Source organism: Gymnodraco acuticeps, unplaced genomic scaffold (genome assembly GCF_902827175.1).
Source record: "Gymnodraco acuticeps unplaced genomic scaffold, fGymAcu1.1, whole genome shotgun sequence".
NCBI classification, from domain to species: Eukaryota; Metazoa; Chordata; class Actinopteri; order Perciformes; family Bathydraconidae; genus Gymnodraco; species Gymnodraco acuticeps.
Genome location: NW_022991219.1, coordinates 1225304 through 1245618, shown reverse-complemented (window position 1 = coordinate 1245618; position 20315 = coordinate 1225304). Strand labels below are relative to the sequence as shown.

The 20315-nt window shown below is 40.7% G+C and overlaps 1 protein-coding gene across 1 annotated transcript in view; it reads right to left on the bottom strand.

Moving 5' to 3' along the window:
- Positions 1-696: 696 nt before the first annotated feature.
- Positions 697-20315, bottom strand: part of LOC117561730 (procollagen galactosyltransferase 1-like) — a 28025-nt gene continuing 8406 nt past the window's right edge. The window contains 9 exon segments of the mRNA XM_034239299.1: positions 697-1969; positions 2507-2713; positions 3900-4027; positions 11308-11440; positions 11865-11971; positions 12059-12135; positions 13253-13372; positions 15774-15978; positions 19603-19737. Of these exon segments, the coding sequence (XP_034095190.1) occupies positions 1699-1969; positions 2507-2713; positions 3900-4027; positions 11308-11440; positions 11865-11971; positions 12059-12135; positions 13253-13372; positions 15774-15978; positions 19603-19737 (1383 nt within the window). The 3' untranslated portion in view covers positions 697-1698.

The following is a 20315-nucleotide window of genomic DNA, read 5'->3' as shown; positions in this document are numbered from 1 at the left end:
ATAACCCAAAGTAATAAATGAAGCCATGAAAACTGGACTACCAGGTCCTCCAGGCTAAAAAAAGTCAAGACAAAAGAGACTGTATCGCTCAAGCCTAACTACAAATAGGGGTCTTCAGTCGTGAGTGTCTTCCGGCGTCAGAAAGAGAGACATCCTTCTCCTCTAGCCTTTCTTTTATACCCGTGATTATGTGGAGTTGGGAACACCTGTGCAGAGGCGGAGCCAGGGCATACATTAAAAATACTTTTCTAACACAATAGTAATTTTAAGCCTAAAACAATTTTGTTTTACTTTTGCTTACCTTTTATGTGTTTAATTCAAATACAAAATATGTTGTGTGTGATGCAATAACATGAAATTGTACAGCAGCCAGTACAGTAGGGATCATTTGTATACACACAGTGAAGAAGGAGGAGTAATGGTGGCCTGCTGAAGCCCAAACTGACAGGGCAGGCCAACATCAGCAAGCACCAATTAGAAGAGAAACCTCACTGGCTTGTGGGATGTTTATGTCTGTGCTGGAATTAAAGCTTCTGTGTGACAAAAAAAGCAGTGCAGTGTATTTTGATGTTTAAGCCACTGGCTAGAAATAAACCCACAATGTCAGAGCTTCTTTGTACTTCAAACTGAGCCTCGAGGGACTGCAAATAGACTTAATTCAGTTATAGTTAAATTCAGTAGAGAACAACACAACCAATCATTAAAAAAAGTCTTTATTCACTCTTTTGTTAAAAAAGACACACTGTGAAACCATAGAGGAGCACACAAACAAGAAAAGTTACTAAAGATCTATATTCATTTGTTCTTCTGATCGTCTGCAAACAAAAAGATACAAAAGCTAAAAGTTTGAACTGACGGGAAAACAATGAAACATGAAAGCTTACTGGCAAAGTGTGAAAAGGATTGATAGCACATAAAGGAAAACACTGATAGATATACAAGTAGCAAACTTAGAAAACGTATTTAAATAACACTCGAGCTAAACTGAAGAAGAGCAGGGTGTTAGGAGTCACAAGACGTAGAAGAAGAAGACATGCCGTGGTTCCCGGCTCTTTGGGGACACTTTATCACAGCCAGTAGAAATATACAACTGGTGATAATCGATTGCAAATAAACATTGCTTCTTTTCAACCACTTACAGTATTACACCGTTTAGAAAAGGCAACATTTTAGTGATTCAGTTTCCTGCCTTGAAAACCTAGTATAAAATCAGATAAAAATCACTTTTTCGTATTTTAGAGGCTCTTTTTTTAAAACCCAAAGCTTTCACATTTACTTTCAGCAGTTGATGTGACTTGAAGTCATATAGAGCTATCAAGAGTTGGGTTTAATACTGTATTTATTCCAATGTATTCTTTTATTTTCTCTGTAGGACTTTATATTCAAAACATGGAACTATCATTGGACCAGGTTGTGGTTAAAGGATATGCGTTGGATGCAATAAATAAAACAAAAGCTTCCCGTCGAGAGTTAACTCTTCAACTACATCACAATTCTTAGGAGAAAGATTGGAGAGAGGAATATATGGGGAAAAGCATATGTCACACCCACCCTGAGCTCGACTACTCTGCCTTTCCCCCTTCCCCTCTCTATTTTGTTATATTCTCTCCATTTCATCCATTTCCCCAGTGATCACAGCTTTGTTCTATTTCCCTCATCCTTATCTCTGTTTGCCAGAGTTTTCTCTCCTCCTCTTCCTCACAGCTCGTCCCTTGCGCTCCAGTTTTCCAGTTCAGACTGCAGTACGTCAGAGTTTTGGGCCTCAGAGCTCAGTTCCCCCTGCTCCTGAGTTTTTCTCGACCTGGCTCGGTCCCAGTCGGTTCTGACTGTCTCGTTGTCCCAGACCACCGATGTTTCCGTGTCGCTGATGTAACCCATTTCTCCTGTGTAATGCGTTGGATACACCAGAAGCGGCTCTGCGGAAAATGCACGCAGGTCCCGGCTCTCAAAGCGCTCCATGTACTCTGACCTGATGAGCGAGAGGAGCGGGACATTTTATTAAGAAGAGTGTTACAGGACAGAATCAAAAAGAGGAGACGGGTAGAGGAAGACTGTTCGAAAAATATCACGCGTCACTGGCTTGAGCTTCAATAACAGGATACATGTATTTATGAATCCTCATCACATACAGAGCATATGGAACAACTAGTTCCTGAGCAGTGTCCTTCACATGCTTTATATACAAGAGAGGGTGTTACACAGTCACAAGATGCATGGATACCGGTTCAAAGCAGTATACAATGTTTAGTTTAGATTAACTAAGGCCCACGTCAGAAATGATCATGCTTGTCATATCTCCATAGAGGCTGAATCATCATGTTAGTCGTTGTCACATAGCTATCATATGCCTAAAACAGTGTGTCCTGATGCTCTTCTAGGTAATCATACATCCTGACATCTACGCAGCTACAGTTGGGCCTTTGTTATCATGTGCTACTCTGATATTGGAAGAGTACATCCAGTATTTTCCAGATAAAGACGATAGAGGGATGGTGGGTTAACTCACACTGGATGTTTGTCATACATGACAGGGAGGAACTCATCGACAGGAAGCAGATTGTTCAGAGGTTCGGCCAGGAGGAGCTTCTGGGCCCCCTTTAGGGACAGCAGGTAGCCGAGGGTCCAGTAGGAGTAGTCGGCCTCCACCAGGTTGTGGATGTTTGGTACAGGCTTCTCTTGGTGGTCAATCTGCATCCGCTTCCGCCCAATGTAACTGTATTTAGTGTTAAAGATAAAAGGGGTGGTATACATCAGAAGCACCTAACTTACATCAGCATTTTAAACAGACTTCAATCAATTTATTTAAACATATTTGATGCAGTCAGGTGATGAGCAAAGAACAGCACCGTGCCAAAGTTTAGTTTTTTATTTTGGCTGAATGTATTGTAACTACTGATGAAGGTTTGTTTCTGTCTATACCGACTGTCAATGCAATGTTTAAAGGTCTATAAAAAATATATATGTACTTTTACTTTATTTACTAACTACTAAGAAAAAATGTTAACTACAAGTTTATGTCCTTAAAGATTTTTAGTTTTATATTAGATGTCTTTTTATATATATTATTTTTATATATTATATTTTATGTATGCACCATGACATCAAGTCAAATTCCTCGTATGTGTGAACCTACCTGGCAATAAACCTGTTTCTGATTCTGATTCTGATGGTAGTTTCAAGTCTTGTATGATTATTTGTTTCGTTGTAATAAAAGACATTAAAGCTGTTCATTTTTTCGCTTGGCACGTTTTCTTGCTAGCTAAAATAAGCATCCCAAATAATATCTCGATTAGCTAGCGCTAGCATTTGCTGGAAGAATTGCATTTGCTTTGTTAACGGCACCTGGCCACACCGGGCCTCACTCCTCTCCAGCTGCTCCACCCTCTACCCTTTTGGTTCCAAACATATGAAGGCCACGGCCAAAACGCCAGAATCCAAGCTTCAAAACCATAATCTAGAAACCATAGGGTGACATCCACTTCTCTAAAACAGTCTATGATGTTATATATTATTTTGTTATTGAATTTTTGAAGTAGGGGCAGGTTAAATACGATTTTCTTCTCCCTGCTCCTTTCCACCATGGGCTACAACAAGCATCTGTGTAAAGTGTATGCTTTGTTTTAAAATAACTGCCATGTGTGGAATAAATAAATAAATCATAGCACATACAGTATACTGTATAATACAGTCTTCAGGCTTGCTATCCTACAGCATAAATCAGGCTCTGTGAATGTGAAATGTCTAGAGCATCTCATTAGTGTGATTGCATACGATGCGCAATTCCCACAAGTGTTCTCATAATGTGATAAGGCGAGTTGTGTGAATGACAGATGGACGGATTTCACTGAAGCGACTCGATAATCCTCTCTGTTTACTACGTCGTGCTCTGCATCACTCACATGAGATCCCAGTCCAGTTTATAGGTCGCCAGCTCCTGCAGCAGCGTCTGGAGGCGTCGCTTGAAGAACACCTCGAAGCGGAGGTCGTCCTCGATGACCAGGGAGGTGTGCAGACCACGATCTACGATCTACACACAAACACAAAAACACATACGTGTTATACATGCAAACACATCGTTTTTTTAAAATACTGGAGTCTTTTGTTTAACACATTCCAGACGTAGGCCTACAGTATGTTATATATTTTGTTACATTACGCCAACTTTTTCCAACCAAAACGCATGGGAAACGTGGTTGCCTACCAGAAGCTGTCACAATATTGATGACTGTTTATTCGGTTTTAAGCAACATTTTTAGAATACAATTTTTATGTTATATATTTTTACTATACTTTTTAAATTGTGAAACTAATTTTATTTTGTTTAAGTTATACCCAGTAGGCCTATTCATCACAGGTTGTTTTGGAGAAGAGGTAACCAGGTAATCTGCGGATATTTCCGTTCCCAGGAGAGACGTGCTGGAGCTTGGTCTCTTTTAAATATTAGTGTGTGTTTTATTGTAAGTATTCTTTGTGAGCAGATTTTACCACTTTGGACCACACAGTTCCTCCTCCTCGGGTAAAAACATGTTTCCACTATGAGGTTGCACTCAACAGTTGACATTAAGACGAGGATCTTTAAAAAAAGAAGTTACTACTGTAGAAGAACCTTGTTTCACAAAAAGCAATAGAGGTATTGAAACCAAGTGGCAAACTCTGGAGCACTTTCTCACTTCACTTATTTTTCATTTCCTCGCTCCTCGGTCTCGGCCTCACCGGAAGTTGATTTGTCTGCGCCATCTTGAGTAGGAGCGATAATGGAGGAGCTATAATCGAGGAACCACCAGACCATCCTTCGATGAAATCCTCAGACACTCGCCCCGCCCCCTTACTGTGTATCGCTCACTGATTGGACGATGCAGCGCACGCACTGATCTGATGCTTCTTGACATGAGAGCAGTTCCCGGCGGAGTGAAAAAAACACATGAAACTCACGAGACTCACTCCTCAGTTTATACCGTGTTTTGTTTCAATTAATGTATCATTTAGTTACAAATATGTGATATATCTGAACAACAAAGTGGTCAAAAATAATTTTATTCATTTTTTGGAAACATTTTCACGATCGCTTTTTTCGTTTTACATTTTCATTTATTGTCATTTCCATTCAGTCAGTCATTAAGTGCTATTAAAATGTTAATTTGCTACATATCCAAACAAAGTGTGCAATCCAATGAATGTTAATCTAACTGGGTTTTGATAGATAACATATCGCTTTTTCTTCTCTCAATTATTTTATTTCTATTGTGCACTCTATCAATATTAATCCAACTAATGTTCGTTTATACATTTTAAGAATGGCGTTTATCTTTTTTGAGAATAAGTTCTTATTTTATTTATTTGGGTCTACAACAGATGATACAAATGTTTGTGTCAGTAAATGTGTACTAACAGAGGCGGGGGTATGTGTGGAAATAACGGGGATAGAGCTGGCTGCTGTCAGACGATCAGCTGTGCAGAGTCATCACAAACGGACGTCGCTTCACGTGACGCCCCGGAGGAAAGGACGTCCCATTGCTCTTAAAACTCATTTCCCTGCTTCTCGTGGTTTCCTTGCGTCTCTCCATGCTTCCCTGGTGGGAGGGACTAGTCACAGGGAAACGATGTGAGAGATGCAAGGAATCCATTTAACCGAAGTGAGAAGGACCCTGGGGCAGAGCAGGGAGGCCAATAAGGAAGTGCCACAAACTGCAGTTAATCTATTCGCCGATAGGGGAAGACTGCAGAAAGGAGCAATTTCCATAGACCCCCATGTTAAAATGCCCAGCTTTGGAGCAGAAATAAACATATTTCTACCCCTGAATGCAATAACAATTATTATGGATATAGTTAGATTCCACCTTCATGATTATGGATTGGTGAGTGAACTGTTTTATAACGCAACTCTTTTAGTTATATTAGGTCTTAACGTTTTTGCATAAATTAGGGCGTGGTCACCTTGAGTGACAGGTCTCTGCAGTGAGTGCTGCTTCTTGCTTTCTGTCTCTCTGCTAGTAGCTCTGTTAGCTCAGTGAGCTCCAGGATGCTACAGGGGCTCAACTGCTCGGCTGACCCGGGGAACACAACTTGAACTCGTTTATGTGTTTGTTGTGTTGGTGCCTGGTGGAGTATTCTTAATTTAAATATCGGACTTATCTTATGGCTCTGTGGTTAAAATAGACCGTCCCTGAATGCAGTTTCTTCGGTAAGTGAAATTCAAGCACTTTATTTCTTACTGGTCTTTTTATTCAGCTAACGAGCGAGAGGAAGCTACATCTGTGCTAACCGTAGCATACAAGTTCAAACATATTAGAGAAGTGTAAAACATTAAGAAGGATTATACTGTAGAACAAAAGGCTTCTCGGTGAGGTTGGTAAAATAAGGTCATCCTCGTACATTAGTTAGTTTGCTAGTTAGGTAACTGTATGCATTGATATTGTTGATTTAAATTTGCTATGCTCGACGATGCAAACAGCTAATGTTACAGTAGTGTTGAAGACCAGCGTACTGTATATGAGAATAACCTCACTATAAGATCTGTGTATCTTAGAAATATGAATCTCACATTTCCAGATGGTTCCAGAAATAACGTTAACATAGATATTGCGATATGGTTTGTTGAGCTGGAGTTGATTATTGAAGCTTACTGGTTAACGTTACCATCATAATAAACGAATGAACCCAAACCTTGTTGTTTTTATTAATATTATTACCAATACTTACTAAGCATTTTATTATCATTACACTGGAGAAACCGACTTATTGTGGCAGCAGAAGGTGCACATGTAACTTAAGTATTTAAGGGCGAAAAATTGCGTAATAGTTTATTTTACTATTCCAAAGTAACAGTAAAATGAAAAAGCACCCCAACTATACAATAATACACAATCCAACTGATAAGATACAGTAAGGGCTGTGATACCCAGCACTTTTTTTTAAGGATAATCAAAAAGATTAGGACATGACATTGGCATGTAAAAAAAGTCTGTGACCACACATTGTTACTTTACTATCTGTTTGTTTAAAGTTTCCAGGTGATGCAGACTGACCAGAGGATGCTGACCATGAGAGACAGACCTATTCCTAACATCAGTGAACTTCAGCATGGAATGAAAGGTACAAAGACCCCTTTCATACTTTACAAAGAATGGAGAAACCTTCTGGTTTAAATAAAGTAACAACTATAATACACTGATATACATGCCATTAAACATGACTAAATATACTGACATTAGGGAAGTTGAGTGTTCCTTCCTTGCAAAAAGTTACATTTAGATTTGACCAAGCAACATGATTTTTTTGTCAGCTTTCACATGTCAATGTATTTAAGGCAATTATTATTTTACTTTGTGAGAATAGCTACCATTTGTCTCTACATATTATCTGTAAAAACGTGGTAAAAGTGGTTCTTGCAGTGAGACAACCGAACAGCATGATACTACATTTACACTAAGTTCTGATAACAGTTGAATATTATTTTAATAATAACATATATTTTAATGTTGATTAACTGCAGACTGTTAATTCATAATCTGATTATCTTTGGAGTATAAAGTGATGAATTTCAAAAACACATTCAAATACATTTTGTATTTATTTCTACAGCCTTCTAACGCACCTCTTTCATAAATAACACACTTACTCTGCAATAATGTCATGTTTTATGTTTCTTGTCATTTATGTTAGGGAAGGACACAACTGCCTCACCGTTTTTTCCGAGGGGCAAGAAGAAAATGAAAAGCTGATATGAGATTAAAGACCAATACAAGACATTCACTGAGAAACTACACTTTTATTGTGAACACAAAGATCTGCACACTGAATAGTGTGTAGTCAAACAGGACCATAATTTGTTTGTGACAGCTGTGCCCAGTATGGGCTCACAGATGTAGTTTGGTGGTTTCTTCATCAGACCTGGTCCTCCTCCCAGAGAAAGACCGCTCCACCTCTGTCTTCTCCAGCCAAACCCACAGACAGGACATCATCACGCTGAGGTTTCTCCCAAAGTCTCTGCAGCTCCCTGGACACAACGCTGTCTCAATTGATCCACACTGTGAATATGAGAGGGGAACATGTGTGTAATAGGTTCAAGGTTATTTATTTTGTCATACGAGCTACAGTGTAGTTATGCCGATGAAATTCTTAGGCCACAGGCTTCTCCAACAGTGCAACACAATAACAGAGATAAACAGAAAAATATAGTGCAAGTAAATAATAATATAGTAAATACAAAAGAAAAATAGTTTTAAAAAGTGAAATAGTGCAATTAAGAGTCTATATGCAAGTTATTGGAATGATATATTAGATAAATAGATTAATAATTACTAAGTAGCAGATTAATGTTATGGATGTTGTTTCAACAGTTCAGGTGTTTAGCAGTCTTATTGCGTGTGGTATGAAACTGTCTCTGAATCTGGTGGTTTAAGTCCGGATGCTGCAGTAACGCCTGCCAGACGGCAGCAGACAGAACAGTTTGTGGCTGGGGTAACGGGGGTCTTTTATAATCCGGAGGGATTTCTTCCTGAGCCGCTGGGAGTAAAGGTCCTCCATGGATGGCAGCTCCGTCCTGGTGATGTTCTCTGCAGTTTTCACCACCCTCTGTAAAGCCTTATGATTGAGGGCGGTACAGCTGCCGTACCAGGCCGTGATGCAGCCAGTCAGGATACTCTCTATGGTGCACCTGTAGAAGTTGCAGAGTATCCTAGAGTCCATATTGAACCTCCTCAGCCTGCGGAGGAAGAAGAGCCGCTGTCAAGCTTTTTTGGTGATGGTGGTAGTGTGAGTCCATGTCAGGTCCTCAGTGATGTGGACACCGAGGAACCTGAAGCTGCTGACTCTCTCCACCGTAGTCCCATTGATGGCGATGGGGGCATGTCCCTCTCTCGGCTGCTTCCTGTAATCCACAATCAGCTCCTTTGTTTTGCTGACGTTGAGATGGAGGTTGTTATCCTGGCACCAAGATGACAGGTTTTCGACCTCCTCTCTGTACGCCGTCTGGTCGCCGTCTGTGATGTTGCCGATGACGGTGGTGTCGTTAGCAAACTTCACGATGGTGTTGGAGCTGTGTGTGGCCACGCAGTCGTGAGTGAACAGGGAGTAGAGGAGAGGGCTGAGCACGCAGCCTTGAGGGGCTCCGGTGTTGAGGATCAGAGTGGATGATGTGATGTTTCCCACCCGCACTGCCTGGGGTCTGCCCGTCAGAAAGTTCAGGATCCAGTCACAGAGGGCGCTGTTGAGCCCGAGGTCTCTGAGCTTGATGACCAGCTTGGAAGGCACAATGGTATTGAAGGCTGAATTGTAGTCAATGAACAGCATTCTCCCATATGTGTTCCTCTGGTCCAGGTGTGAGAGGGCAGTGTGGATGGTGAGGGCTATGGCGTCATCTGTGGACCTGTTTGGTCTGTAGGCAAACTGCAGGGGGTCCAGAGAGTCAGGGAGGGAGGAGATGATGAATGATTTGACTAACCGCTCAAAGCACTTCATTATGATGGAGGTGAGTGCTACTGGGCGGTAGTCATTGAGGCTGGTGATTTTTGTTTTTTTGGAGACAGGAACGATGGTGGAGTGTTTGAAGCATGTGGGGACTACAGACTGCAGCAGGGACCTGTTGAAGATGTCTGTGAACACCTCTGCCAGCTGAACTGCACACACCCTGAGAACACGGCCAGGGATGCCATCAGGTCCAGGAGCCTTGTGTGGGTTAACCCTTTTAAAGAATTTACACACATCTGCCCTGTTTAAAACAAAAGGGCAGGGCTCCTGATCCTTCTCTGCACCCCCAGCCTGGCTGCTCTCGAAGAGAGCAAAAAAACTGTTCAGCTCATCTGGGAGAGACGCAGACACTCCCGCACCCCCCCCGCCGCTCCTTTGTAGTCTGTCATTGTTCTTAGTCCCGCCCACATGTTCTGGGTGTTACAGTCTTTGAAGTTAGATTCCACTTTGTCTTTGTACTGTCTCTTTGCACTGCTGATAGCTCTCCGGAGTTCATACCTAGAATTCCTGAACTCCTCCAAATCTCCAGCTCTGTGCGCGATAGTGCGCGCTTTCAGCTTGGTACGCACCTCGCTGTTTATCCAGGGCTTTTGATTAGGGAATGTTCGTACAGAAACCTTCGGTACCACGTCATCGATGCATTTCCCAATGGAGGACAACATCGGGATGTTAAGAGCATTCCATGGAATATAACAAAAAGTGTATCTCGAGCCGGTTTCTCAAACTTACCTACCCCACCTTTAATTGTTTAAAGTAAAGTAGATAGAACTGGTACTTAAAGGTGGGGTATGTAATTTATTTCAGAAACACTTGTTGTTATATTCCATGGAATGCTCTTGACATCCCGATAGCAATGAATATATTAAATGCTTTGACAATAAATACATTAAAAAAAATGTCATCTGTGGAAACCGTAGCGCTGTAAAAAGCACGACCAATCATTTTAGCCGGCCCGGCTAAAGTAACTGGATGGCCTACCTGCCTGTCAGCCTTCCATCTGTGCACAAACTTATCTCGTGCCCTCATTGGTCATGTGCGCGCTCGTGTGTGTTGGAGGAGGGGCTCTGTAAGGAAGTGGCAGATTTTTTCCGGTTGTGTATTTTCAAATTCTAGCGCACTCGAGCTGGTTTCTCCAAAATTACATACCCCACCTTTAAGAGTTGTAATACAGTCTGGTTGTGGAGGAGGCACACATGTAAGAGCACTCACTAGCTACCATCACATGTAACTAATCTTGACTTGAATTTATTAAAAGTATAATTAAGTAACAGCAAAACATCAATGGCTAAAATCATGCAAATATTTGAATCTTTGCTGTTGAATTTACCACAAAATATATATTTTAGAAACCTGAAGGCATTTTAAGATTTGTATGCAAGTAATATCCCAAAACTCAATACCTTAGATTATTATTGAAAGTTTTGCTGAATAGTTTCATGTTCACTTACCTTAAGCAACGTAAAATGTGCAGACCGGGAGCAACAGATGTAGGTAATTAGCCGGCTAGCATCACAGAACAGCACTGCTGAGCATGTTAGCTTAGCCTCAGCTAGCTCGGAACTTCCAGCTCGGTGGCAGGAGGTCCCGCCTCGGCGGGAGTTAGACTCTGACGTCACAGTCGAGCCGTTAGTGGCCGACTCCGCCTACTAAGGGCTTCTCGGCAACTCTGCAGAATCCTATGGGTGACGTCACGGACACTACGTCCATTTATATATACAGTCTATGATTTAAACCTAAATAAAACCACTCTCACTGCCTCTTCCCACAAACTGAGTTACTGTGTTTTTCAGCATTAAACATTATCTGCCAAGCACAGGTCGACCCAGAGGCCTGTCTCACCTCCTTCCAGATGTTATAATGAGAGAGAAAACAACCGAGTTCCCCCTTGGTGAGGGGCCGACCATTATAAGGGTCTTTGTAACCCGGCAGCATCTTAATCTTCATGGACTCTATATCAGTCTTGTTCAGCACTCTAAGGGAAAGAGAAGGGATAAACAAAGAGATTAGAGATAAACAATAAATTATAGGGGTGTGATGTGTGTTTGGAATGGGAAGCAGAGACTTGAATAGCCAATACAATAATATAACACAAGGCATGTGCTGCTTTATATTCATTCTAACCATTTTAAATCAAGATGATGGCAAACACAATAAAATATGTAAAATATGACACTACCTCCGTGACTGGATAGCCTTCACACATATTAGTTGTATTTTACTCATATGAGCTGAAACGATGTCGTTGAGTTGATATATAATTGGCAGCATACATCTGCTACTTTTTACGTGGTTGTTTGTCTCTGCTCAGCTTTCCTACATCAATCAACACTGCATGCTGCAGAGGCACAAATCAAGAACACACAGGCAGTGGGGGAGGAAGGAGATGAGAAACGTACTTGCCGTCCACAGCGGCAACAACCTTACAGCTGATCTCCTGCTCGTGCAGAGTTCTTAGCATTCGCTCGCGACGGTCAGATCTCCTCACCAGATTGATCATGAACACCTGGGTGCACACAAAGGGAGAAGCCTCACACACATGATTAGGGTTATTTGTGTGTTTCTACGTGTTGGTGAGATTGAGTGTGTGTACCTCATCAAAGCCCATCTTGTTAGGCTGCTTGGGAGGAAGAGACAGGAAGCTGGAGGGCTCCAAGGGAGGGTTTTTCACTTTCAAAGGAAGAAAAGGGGAGAAGGTTACAAAGAGAATGAGAAATGTGGTGAAACAGGGCTTTTCGAAATCTGGTTCAGGGATGCTCAGGGAACCCCAGGAGATTTCCCAAGTGAACCATTGATATAACAGGATAGATGAGTGTGTGTATAAAGAGGACTATTTTTATCATTATTCAATCAATGTTTATTTATATATCCCAATATCACAAATGTTACATTTGTCTCAGTGGACTTCACAGTGTGTACAGAATATCAGTATGACAATACGACACCCTCTGTCCTTAGACCCTCACATCGTACAAGGAAAAACTTCCGGAGAAAACCCACAGTTTAAAGGGAAACATGGGAGAAACCTCAGGGAGAGCAACAGAGGAGGGATCCCTCTCCCAGGACGGACAGACGTGCAATAGATGCCGTGTGTAAATTTAAAAGATAATACATTTGCAACATAGGTAGTCCAAATGTTTGGAAATGCATGTGTGTATAATAGGAAGATGAATCCACGAGGATATCCATCCATCATTATTGGTATTCATTTGTTTCAAAGACTGTCCTATTGTTTCCTACAATGAGAGACGCTGCACCAAGAAATGATATTTAATTACAGTAGTACTTTACTCTGGTAACATGGAATTTATTCTTAGAGACACTGGTATGACAATTTCCACAGATACTCTATCTATGCATCTTTAATGGCACTATTTCGGGCCCTCTGTTTTTGACTCTTGTTTTTTCTATTTTCTATGCTAACTGCCAATGTCTTAAACAGATTGTAGCAGTAGCAATTTTGTCGTGTAGCAAAAGTAAACACTGTCTAATTAAGTTTGTAGTTTGTACGCAGAGGCATACATCATTGCACTACTATGGTTGAAGTTTGTAACTCTAACCCAATATAAAGAAAACCGGTTTTCTTTTACATAATGACTACAGCAAAAAAGGGATTCAGTTCAGCTAAAGAATAATTGGGGAAAATTAAATAAATGCAAAACCTGCAGAGCAGCACAACAACAGCCTAGAGTCTGAGACAAGCAGACTGGCACCCTTCTGCTGAAACTGTACAACACAAATAAATCTGTCTGGTCTTTTTAAAGGCTCCTTAACATGGTCGACTCACCCATGACCTCCAGCTGAGTATGCAAGAAGCTCTCCTCCTCATCCTGCAGGGTGCCATGGGAATGCATCGGCACTGGGAAATAGCCATAAGCCTCTTTGTTGCAGACATACATCTGCACATCTGAGAAGGGAAAAAAGAAAATCATGCTTACAAAAAGGGCTGAACGATTTGGAAACAAATAATTTGGAAAGGTTTAACTGATACTGCAATTAAGATATCAGTCACAATATTAAAGGGAAGGAGGATTTTTGCATCATTGAAAAATCTTTTTGAATGATCATGGTGTGTTTAGATGTTAAGATCTGTACAGAAGATCTGTACAGAAGAATGAGTATTGAAGGTCAGAACATCCCTGTAGTACGGTGGCTGAGAAGTGCAATCGACAATTACAAAGTGTGAAACACTTTAACAAAGCTTGAGACAAAATTACATTTTATAAAACAAAATTACATTAGAAAAACAATTTTACCAAAGAAAAAACTATTTAACATTAACAAAAACAAATTAACAAGATGCGAAACACTTTTACAAAGCTAGAGACACATTTACAAGTGTCGAAACACTTTAACATTTGCCGAAACACTTTAACAAACTAGAGAATAAAACCGGAAAGGGAATGCCCATCATACCAGAAGTCACGTGCAAGTGATTGACACAAACTTAAGTTTGTTTTGGCGGATAGACCGCCGGTACCGATGGACCTTTATGGTCGTTAAACATGTTTTGTCCGTTCTGTGGAAACCACTTGGGCCAAGTGGTTTTGCTCATCACGATATACTTTCTCGTGCGCAAGAGATACGTTCTCCTGCACACGAGAAAGTTACAGGTTCTCCAAGTAAGAAGTGGAGCTGTGCCTTTTACACACAGCCTACGCTGTGTTTACCTTCATTATACAGCTAAAGAGCGACTGCAGGCTGCTGCGTTATAGCCACACACACCTCTACACACACACACACACACACACCTCTACACACATACCTCTACACACACACCTCTACACACACACACACACTCACACACACACACACACACACACACACACACACACACACCTCTACACACATCAAACTGCCCGATTATTCCCCCTATTACTCGTTTTATGAAGGAGATGTCCGGTCCACAAGGCGCATGACGTGTGTGTTTGTGCTGTGCTCAGTTTCGCTCTGTGTGTGTGTTCGGTGTGTTTGTGAATGTCCGACACCGGCATTTGTTTTCAAATTACCATGAACAGTAATTTACACACATCTGGCCAACTCCATAGGTATAATGTGTGTGTTCCCAAATGAAATACATTTGTTTAATCTTAATCTCGATGTAGTGCTCAGTGCAGTCGGAGTGCAGTGGAGCACTGCGGTCAACTCAGCTGTCTCTCGCGTTTGCTTGGTCAAATCAGCAGCTCTTCATTTGTGAGTGCGCGATTAATCGCGCCTTTACGGTAATCGACAGAGAAGCGGCACTGTAGTACAAGAGTCAAATAATGCATGTTTGATGCTATATTTTACGAGGGATAAAATGATTTTTAGCCATAAGTTCTTAATAAAATTGGTACTGTTGGACTCAGACTACAACCACAAGTACATTCAAGTATTTTAACTCTGTACTTTTGAGTAATACTTGGTTAAACTCCTGTCCTGAGTACAATAATTCATAGTTCATATACAATACAGGACATCTCCTTCATAAATAGAATAATAAGGCGTAATAATCGGGCAGTTCGATGTGTGGAGAGGTATGTGTGTGTGTGTGTGTGTGTGTGTGTGTGTGTGTGTGTGTGTGTGTGTGTGTGTGTGTGTGTGTGTGTGTGTGTATAGAGGTGTGTGTGGCTATAACGCAGCAGCCTGCAGTCGCTCTTTAGCTGTATAATGAAGGTAAACACAGCGTAGGCTGTGTGTAAAAGGCACAGCTCCACTTCACTTCCTACTTGGAGAACCTGTAACTTTCTCGTGTGCAGGAGAACGTATCTCTTGCGCACGAGAAAGTATATCGTGATGAGCAAAACCACTTGGCCCAAGTGGTTTCCACAGAACGGACAAAACATGTTTAACGACCATAAAGGTCAATCGGTACCGGCGGTCTATCCGCCAAAACAAACTTAAGTTTGTGTCAATCACTTGCACGTGACTTCTGGTATGATGGGCATTCCCTTTCCGGTTTGATTCTCTAGTTTGTTAAAGTGTTTCGGGAAATGTAAAAGTGTTTCGCATCTTGTTAATTTGTTTTTGTTAATGTTAAATCGTTTTTTCTTTGGTAAAAGTGTTTTTCTAATGTAAATTTGTTTTATAAAATGTAAATTTGTCTCAAGCTTTGTTAAAGTGTTTCACACTTTGTAATTGTCGATTGCACCTCTCAGCCACCGTACTGTAGCACGACAATAATTACATCAGATTTTTACTTTTTTGGTCACATATGCTGCATTTAACAAATATTGTAATACTATCGTAATCAAATACGCAACAAAATATGCCTAGAAACACTTTCATCAGCCCTGCAGATAAAGAAAATCGACATCTGTTTGTCTCACCTGCCATGCGAGCAGAGTAGGCCAAGACGATGACATCATCCAGGGCCCAGTTGTACTCGGGGTGTGGGGGATAAAAGGCCAGCTGCCGGGAGGCCTCTTTCTGCAGGTCCAGCAGGTAGGTGGAGTGAACCATCGGCACGGCGAAACAGCCACGACGCTCCTGCTTACGGATAGGTATGTAGGCTGGAGTACGCTTGTAGTAGCCCTGCAGAGTGCACACAAACACCGTACGGTTAAACACTACTTTCGTTACTCTGATTTGTTTCCTAGAGAAATAAAAAGCTGTGGAATAATGAGGAACTTATATTTCACTGAGATCTGATAATTGGCTGTCCAAAGTCTACAAAGAAGACACTTTAAAGGATTAAGACATATCTGAAACTCAATTCTTTACTACTAAATTACAAAAATATGTAATAATAAGTGACAGAGAATGAGTAATACTGACTTATAGGAAGAGTCTCTGACAGACTGATGCGTATTGCCTTTAGGATACCGGCCAATTAAGTGTTTTTGAAAAAAGTCCCCTGCAGGAATCAGAGAGTCGGTTGCTGGAGGAAAGAAAACGTCTGTGTGTCAGCTCTGATTTGACAAGAAGCAAAGATGAGTACTTAAAGGCATCCTGTCTCAACAGATCACAGACACAACTGTATTTAAGACATGCACATACAGTGTGTAAGGCCTGATAGATCAGATGTGCACCTTTGATGGGTCAAAAAATCATGTTCGCATAATTGTAATGATATGTTAAAAAAATATATGACAATGTTTTTTATTAAAGTAACTTTTATTTAAGGCATGCATGAATTAAAAGACACAATGGACTTTAGTTCTGAGTAATCTTATAAAACAGCACAGACAGCAATATCTGAGTGGAGCCCGCAGTAAGAGACTGAGAAGTAGGAACAAATTAAACATAATGAGCCGTGTGGGTTGTCTGTGAAGCAAACCTATTATCTCCTGATATCACAAACCTTTAGCTAAATATGATGTTATTTCAGGACGATAAAGTTTAATTTCACCTGTGAGACAAATTATTTACTTTAATTTACAAAATATATTTACAGAGCATTCAACTCCTGCTCGGAAATCTGAGGGGAAATACTTAATAACAGAAACATCTCTACTCAGCCTTTACATTGACTAATGTAGAGTGTTTTTAAAGTGACTTGTTTGTACACATTTGATTTCCTCATGCATATAAAAAGGAAATAAAGTGTAAATTCTCTCTAGATTTATGTTTTATGAAGGTGGAAGGAGATGCGCTTTATTATTCGGCACGATTGCATGAAAAGGAATTGTATTCACAATCAGAGAGTTAATAGCAGACTTGGGAGTACATCATTCACCTGGGATGCAGAAATAAGAGGTTTTTATGGAGACGTTTCGAAGAGGCTATACTCTATGTATAATCTCTACAATCTGTTGGTTTGGTTTGTGTGTGTTGGAGTTAAGAGGCCATACTACAGTAACATGCAGAACATTAGTCTAAGGACATGCATATTTGTATATCTGTATACAAGGACTTAGAAAGAATCTGGTTGGGTGTGGTAACTTAAACAATTTAAAGGTTTTCTCTGATTTCTATTGTTGCCATTTTAAATATTCTTATTATAGTTAAGTGTTAATACCACACCCAGATCATTACACAATTAGTAAGAATCAGAAATCCTTTATTCGTCCAACAGCAGGGAATGTTACAGCAAAGGGGGGAGTGCAGATAAAAAAGGCAAATACAATGAATAGGCTCACAAAATATAAGGCAATCACACATTGATTATGCTTTTTGGGGTTTTCCTTTTCGTGTAGAGTTTCACTCCGACACAGTCCCCCCCTCCCCCTGCCTGAAATGCCTCCTTTGTTGTCCTTTGTTTATTTCGGATAGTGACATCACAACATAACACATGCGCTTCTACGGGCTAGCGATCAAACCCGTTGTACTTGATAGGCTTAGGGACGGGACATCTCTAAGCAGTTGACCAATCACAACAGAACCGGCCAACCAACCAATCAGAGCAGACTGGGCTCTGGTTTCAGACAGAGGGTGAAAAGAGGTGCAGCAGCACAGGCAGTATGAGAAAAATAAAGAGGTTATTGAACATTAAAGCGTGTAAACATGTCACAGTAGAGGCACAAAATACAAATGTGAACATTAAAATGAAATAAGTTCACATACATGGTAAAGAAAAATGGAAATAAGAAGCAACATTATGATGTACATCAGGGGTGCCCAACCAGTCGATCGCGATCGACCGGTCGATCGCGAGGAGATTCCCAGTCGATCGCGAGATGTGTCTAAAAATAGAACAACAACATTCTGTTTTATCGTTAATGTCCTGTAACATAATGTTCCTGTGCCAGAATGCACTTGAACGCATCAAAGCTTTGTGATTGGCCGACGTGACCCCATGTGTCGGGGCGTGGCTGGTGGGCAGTGGGCACTATTTTGCTGACGTTGTTGTCCGACCGTGTCAACAGGAGTGACAGTCCGCACACACACAAGACCGCAATTATGGCAGAAGCAAAAAAGCCCAAAATATATAATTTTCACTCCGAGTGGGAGGTTGATTATTTTTGTATCTATTCCAATTCAAAGTCCATCTGTCTCTCATCTGCATTGGGAGCGTGGCTTTATCGAAGAAGGGTAATTTAGGAGCGGCATTTCAAAACAGTGCACAAACGCTACGAGACGGAACTCCCTCCTCCTACGCTCCAAAAGGGGAGGGGCCTGAGAGCACAGCTAAATGCACAGCAGTCCATTTTCACCAGGCCCAACAACAAGAGCAAGGCTGCTACCAGAGCATCTTATCGTGTCAGTCACGTTCTAGCGAAACACATGAAGTCTTTCAAAGACGGCGAAGTTGTGAAAGAAGCTTTCCTGGAGGCTGCTGACGCGCTTTTTGGGGACAGGTTTTTGATATAATAAAAACTCAAGTTAGATACCGTTATTAATCAGCTGTAAGTTTTAGTTTGTTTGAACTTATTCATTATAATTATTGTACAAAATGGTATAAGAATGCAAACATTAAGATCTGTTCTGTTTAAATTGATTATAGTCTATTATCAATTCAGGTTAAGAAACTAGAGTTGCTTGCATCCTATTTTAAAGGCATTTATTTTTATATTCTACTAAAATGCAACAAAAAAATGGTTTGATTCTATTAATTTTGTCTTTTTTATTGCACGTTGGCAGCAGATTCCTGAGTAGCTTCAGATCTGAGTTGTCTTATTAGTAAGCCGAATGTATACTTTTGTAGCAACACTATTTTTATATAATGGAAAAGAAAGGGTTCAGAGTCTTTTCTTTTTCCCTGTGTCATATGTGGCAGCACTGTTCAATGTTTCTTAAACATTACCCACTGTAGTATGTGACGTGTGAATAAACTCAAACTCTGTATCAACAACACTGTTGTGTAACTTCAGTTAAATACTTGTATGTGTGTAGATTAGAAAGAGGTAAGATAAAGGATCTGCAGTATTTTATGGAGTATTAATCGTACAAAGGTCAGTTTTATACAAGTAGAAGTGTGTATTTACCTGGTAGTAGGCTGTCAGTAATGGCTACGCCTCTCTATTTGGTAGATCTCGGCAGACTGGCAACTTTAAAAGTAGCTCTCGGTTCAAAAAAGGTTGGGCACCCCTGATGTACATGAACATACAAAGTTACTGTGCATCCAATAATAGAAATCCTATCAGTACAAAAGTGTAAATTTCACATGGAGGTGGTATTGCAAAAAACAGGAAGTTGATGTGAAGGAACTGTGAGGAATAGCTATACCAGCAGCTCTATAGGTGGTTAAACAGCATAACAACTAATCATCTGCAGTACCTGTGAAGTCATGCCGCACCAGAAGTTGGAGTATGCAGCTCTGGACTCCAGCATGGGCGCTACAATGGTCTTGTTCTCACTCATCAGCTTCCATAACATGTCCGTGTTGGTGAGCAGGTTGTCACAGTCAGCCACCTGCAGACAAGAGAGAAGGGCACGATATTGACGAGAATCCCACACAAACATAATCATGCGAGCACAGACAAAGTGTCGCCTGCTCTCACTAAAAGATTGATTGAGCCTCAGCATCCCTCCTAACAACTCATTATAACTCACAGCCCTGAACCTTAAACAATGCTAACCGACAGACTGCACTTGTTTTACCATGTCTTGAGAAAAATGTAATTTCAAAATGCCTAAACTCATAATTTAACCTTTGTGTTTGTCCACCGGGATGTGTCTCGCCAGCTGCTGTAAATAAAGACTGCTCTGAGTCTACATTTTCTTCAGCCATGATATGTTTAAATAAAGCCAATTATAACTGAGATCACTCTTAAACTGATATTGGAAAATGTTATCTTCACGTAATGTTTCCATAGTGCACATACAGGTGGTATTCAGATCTTTTTGAGAAATATTTAAGCTGGAGGGAAAAACAAGACAAATCTCTAGATCAACCCACATAGAAAAATGCATAGCAACATTGCTAAGGCTTCTTCCTATATTTACAGTTAACTCTCATATATAAAACTGACGACAAACAAATATTTAAA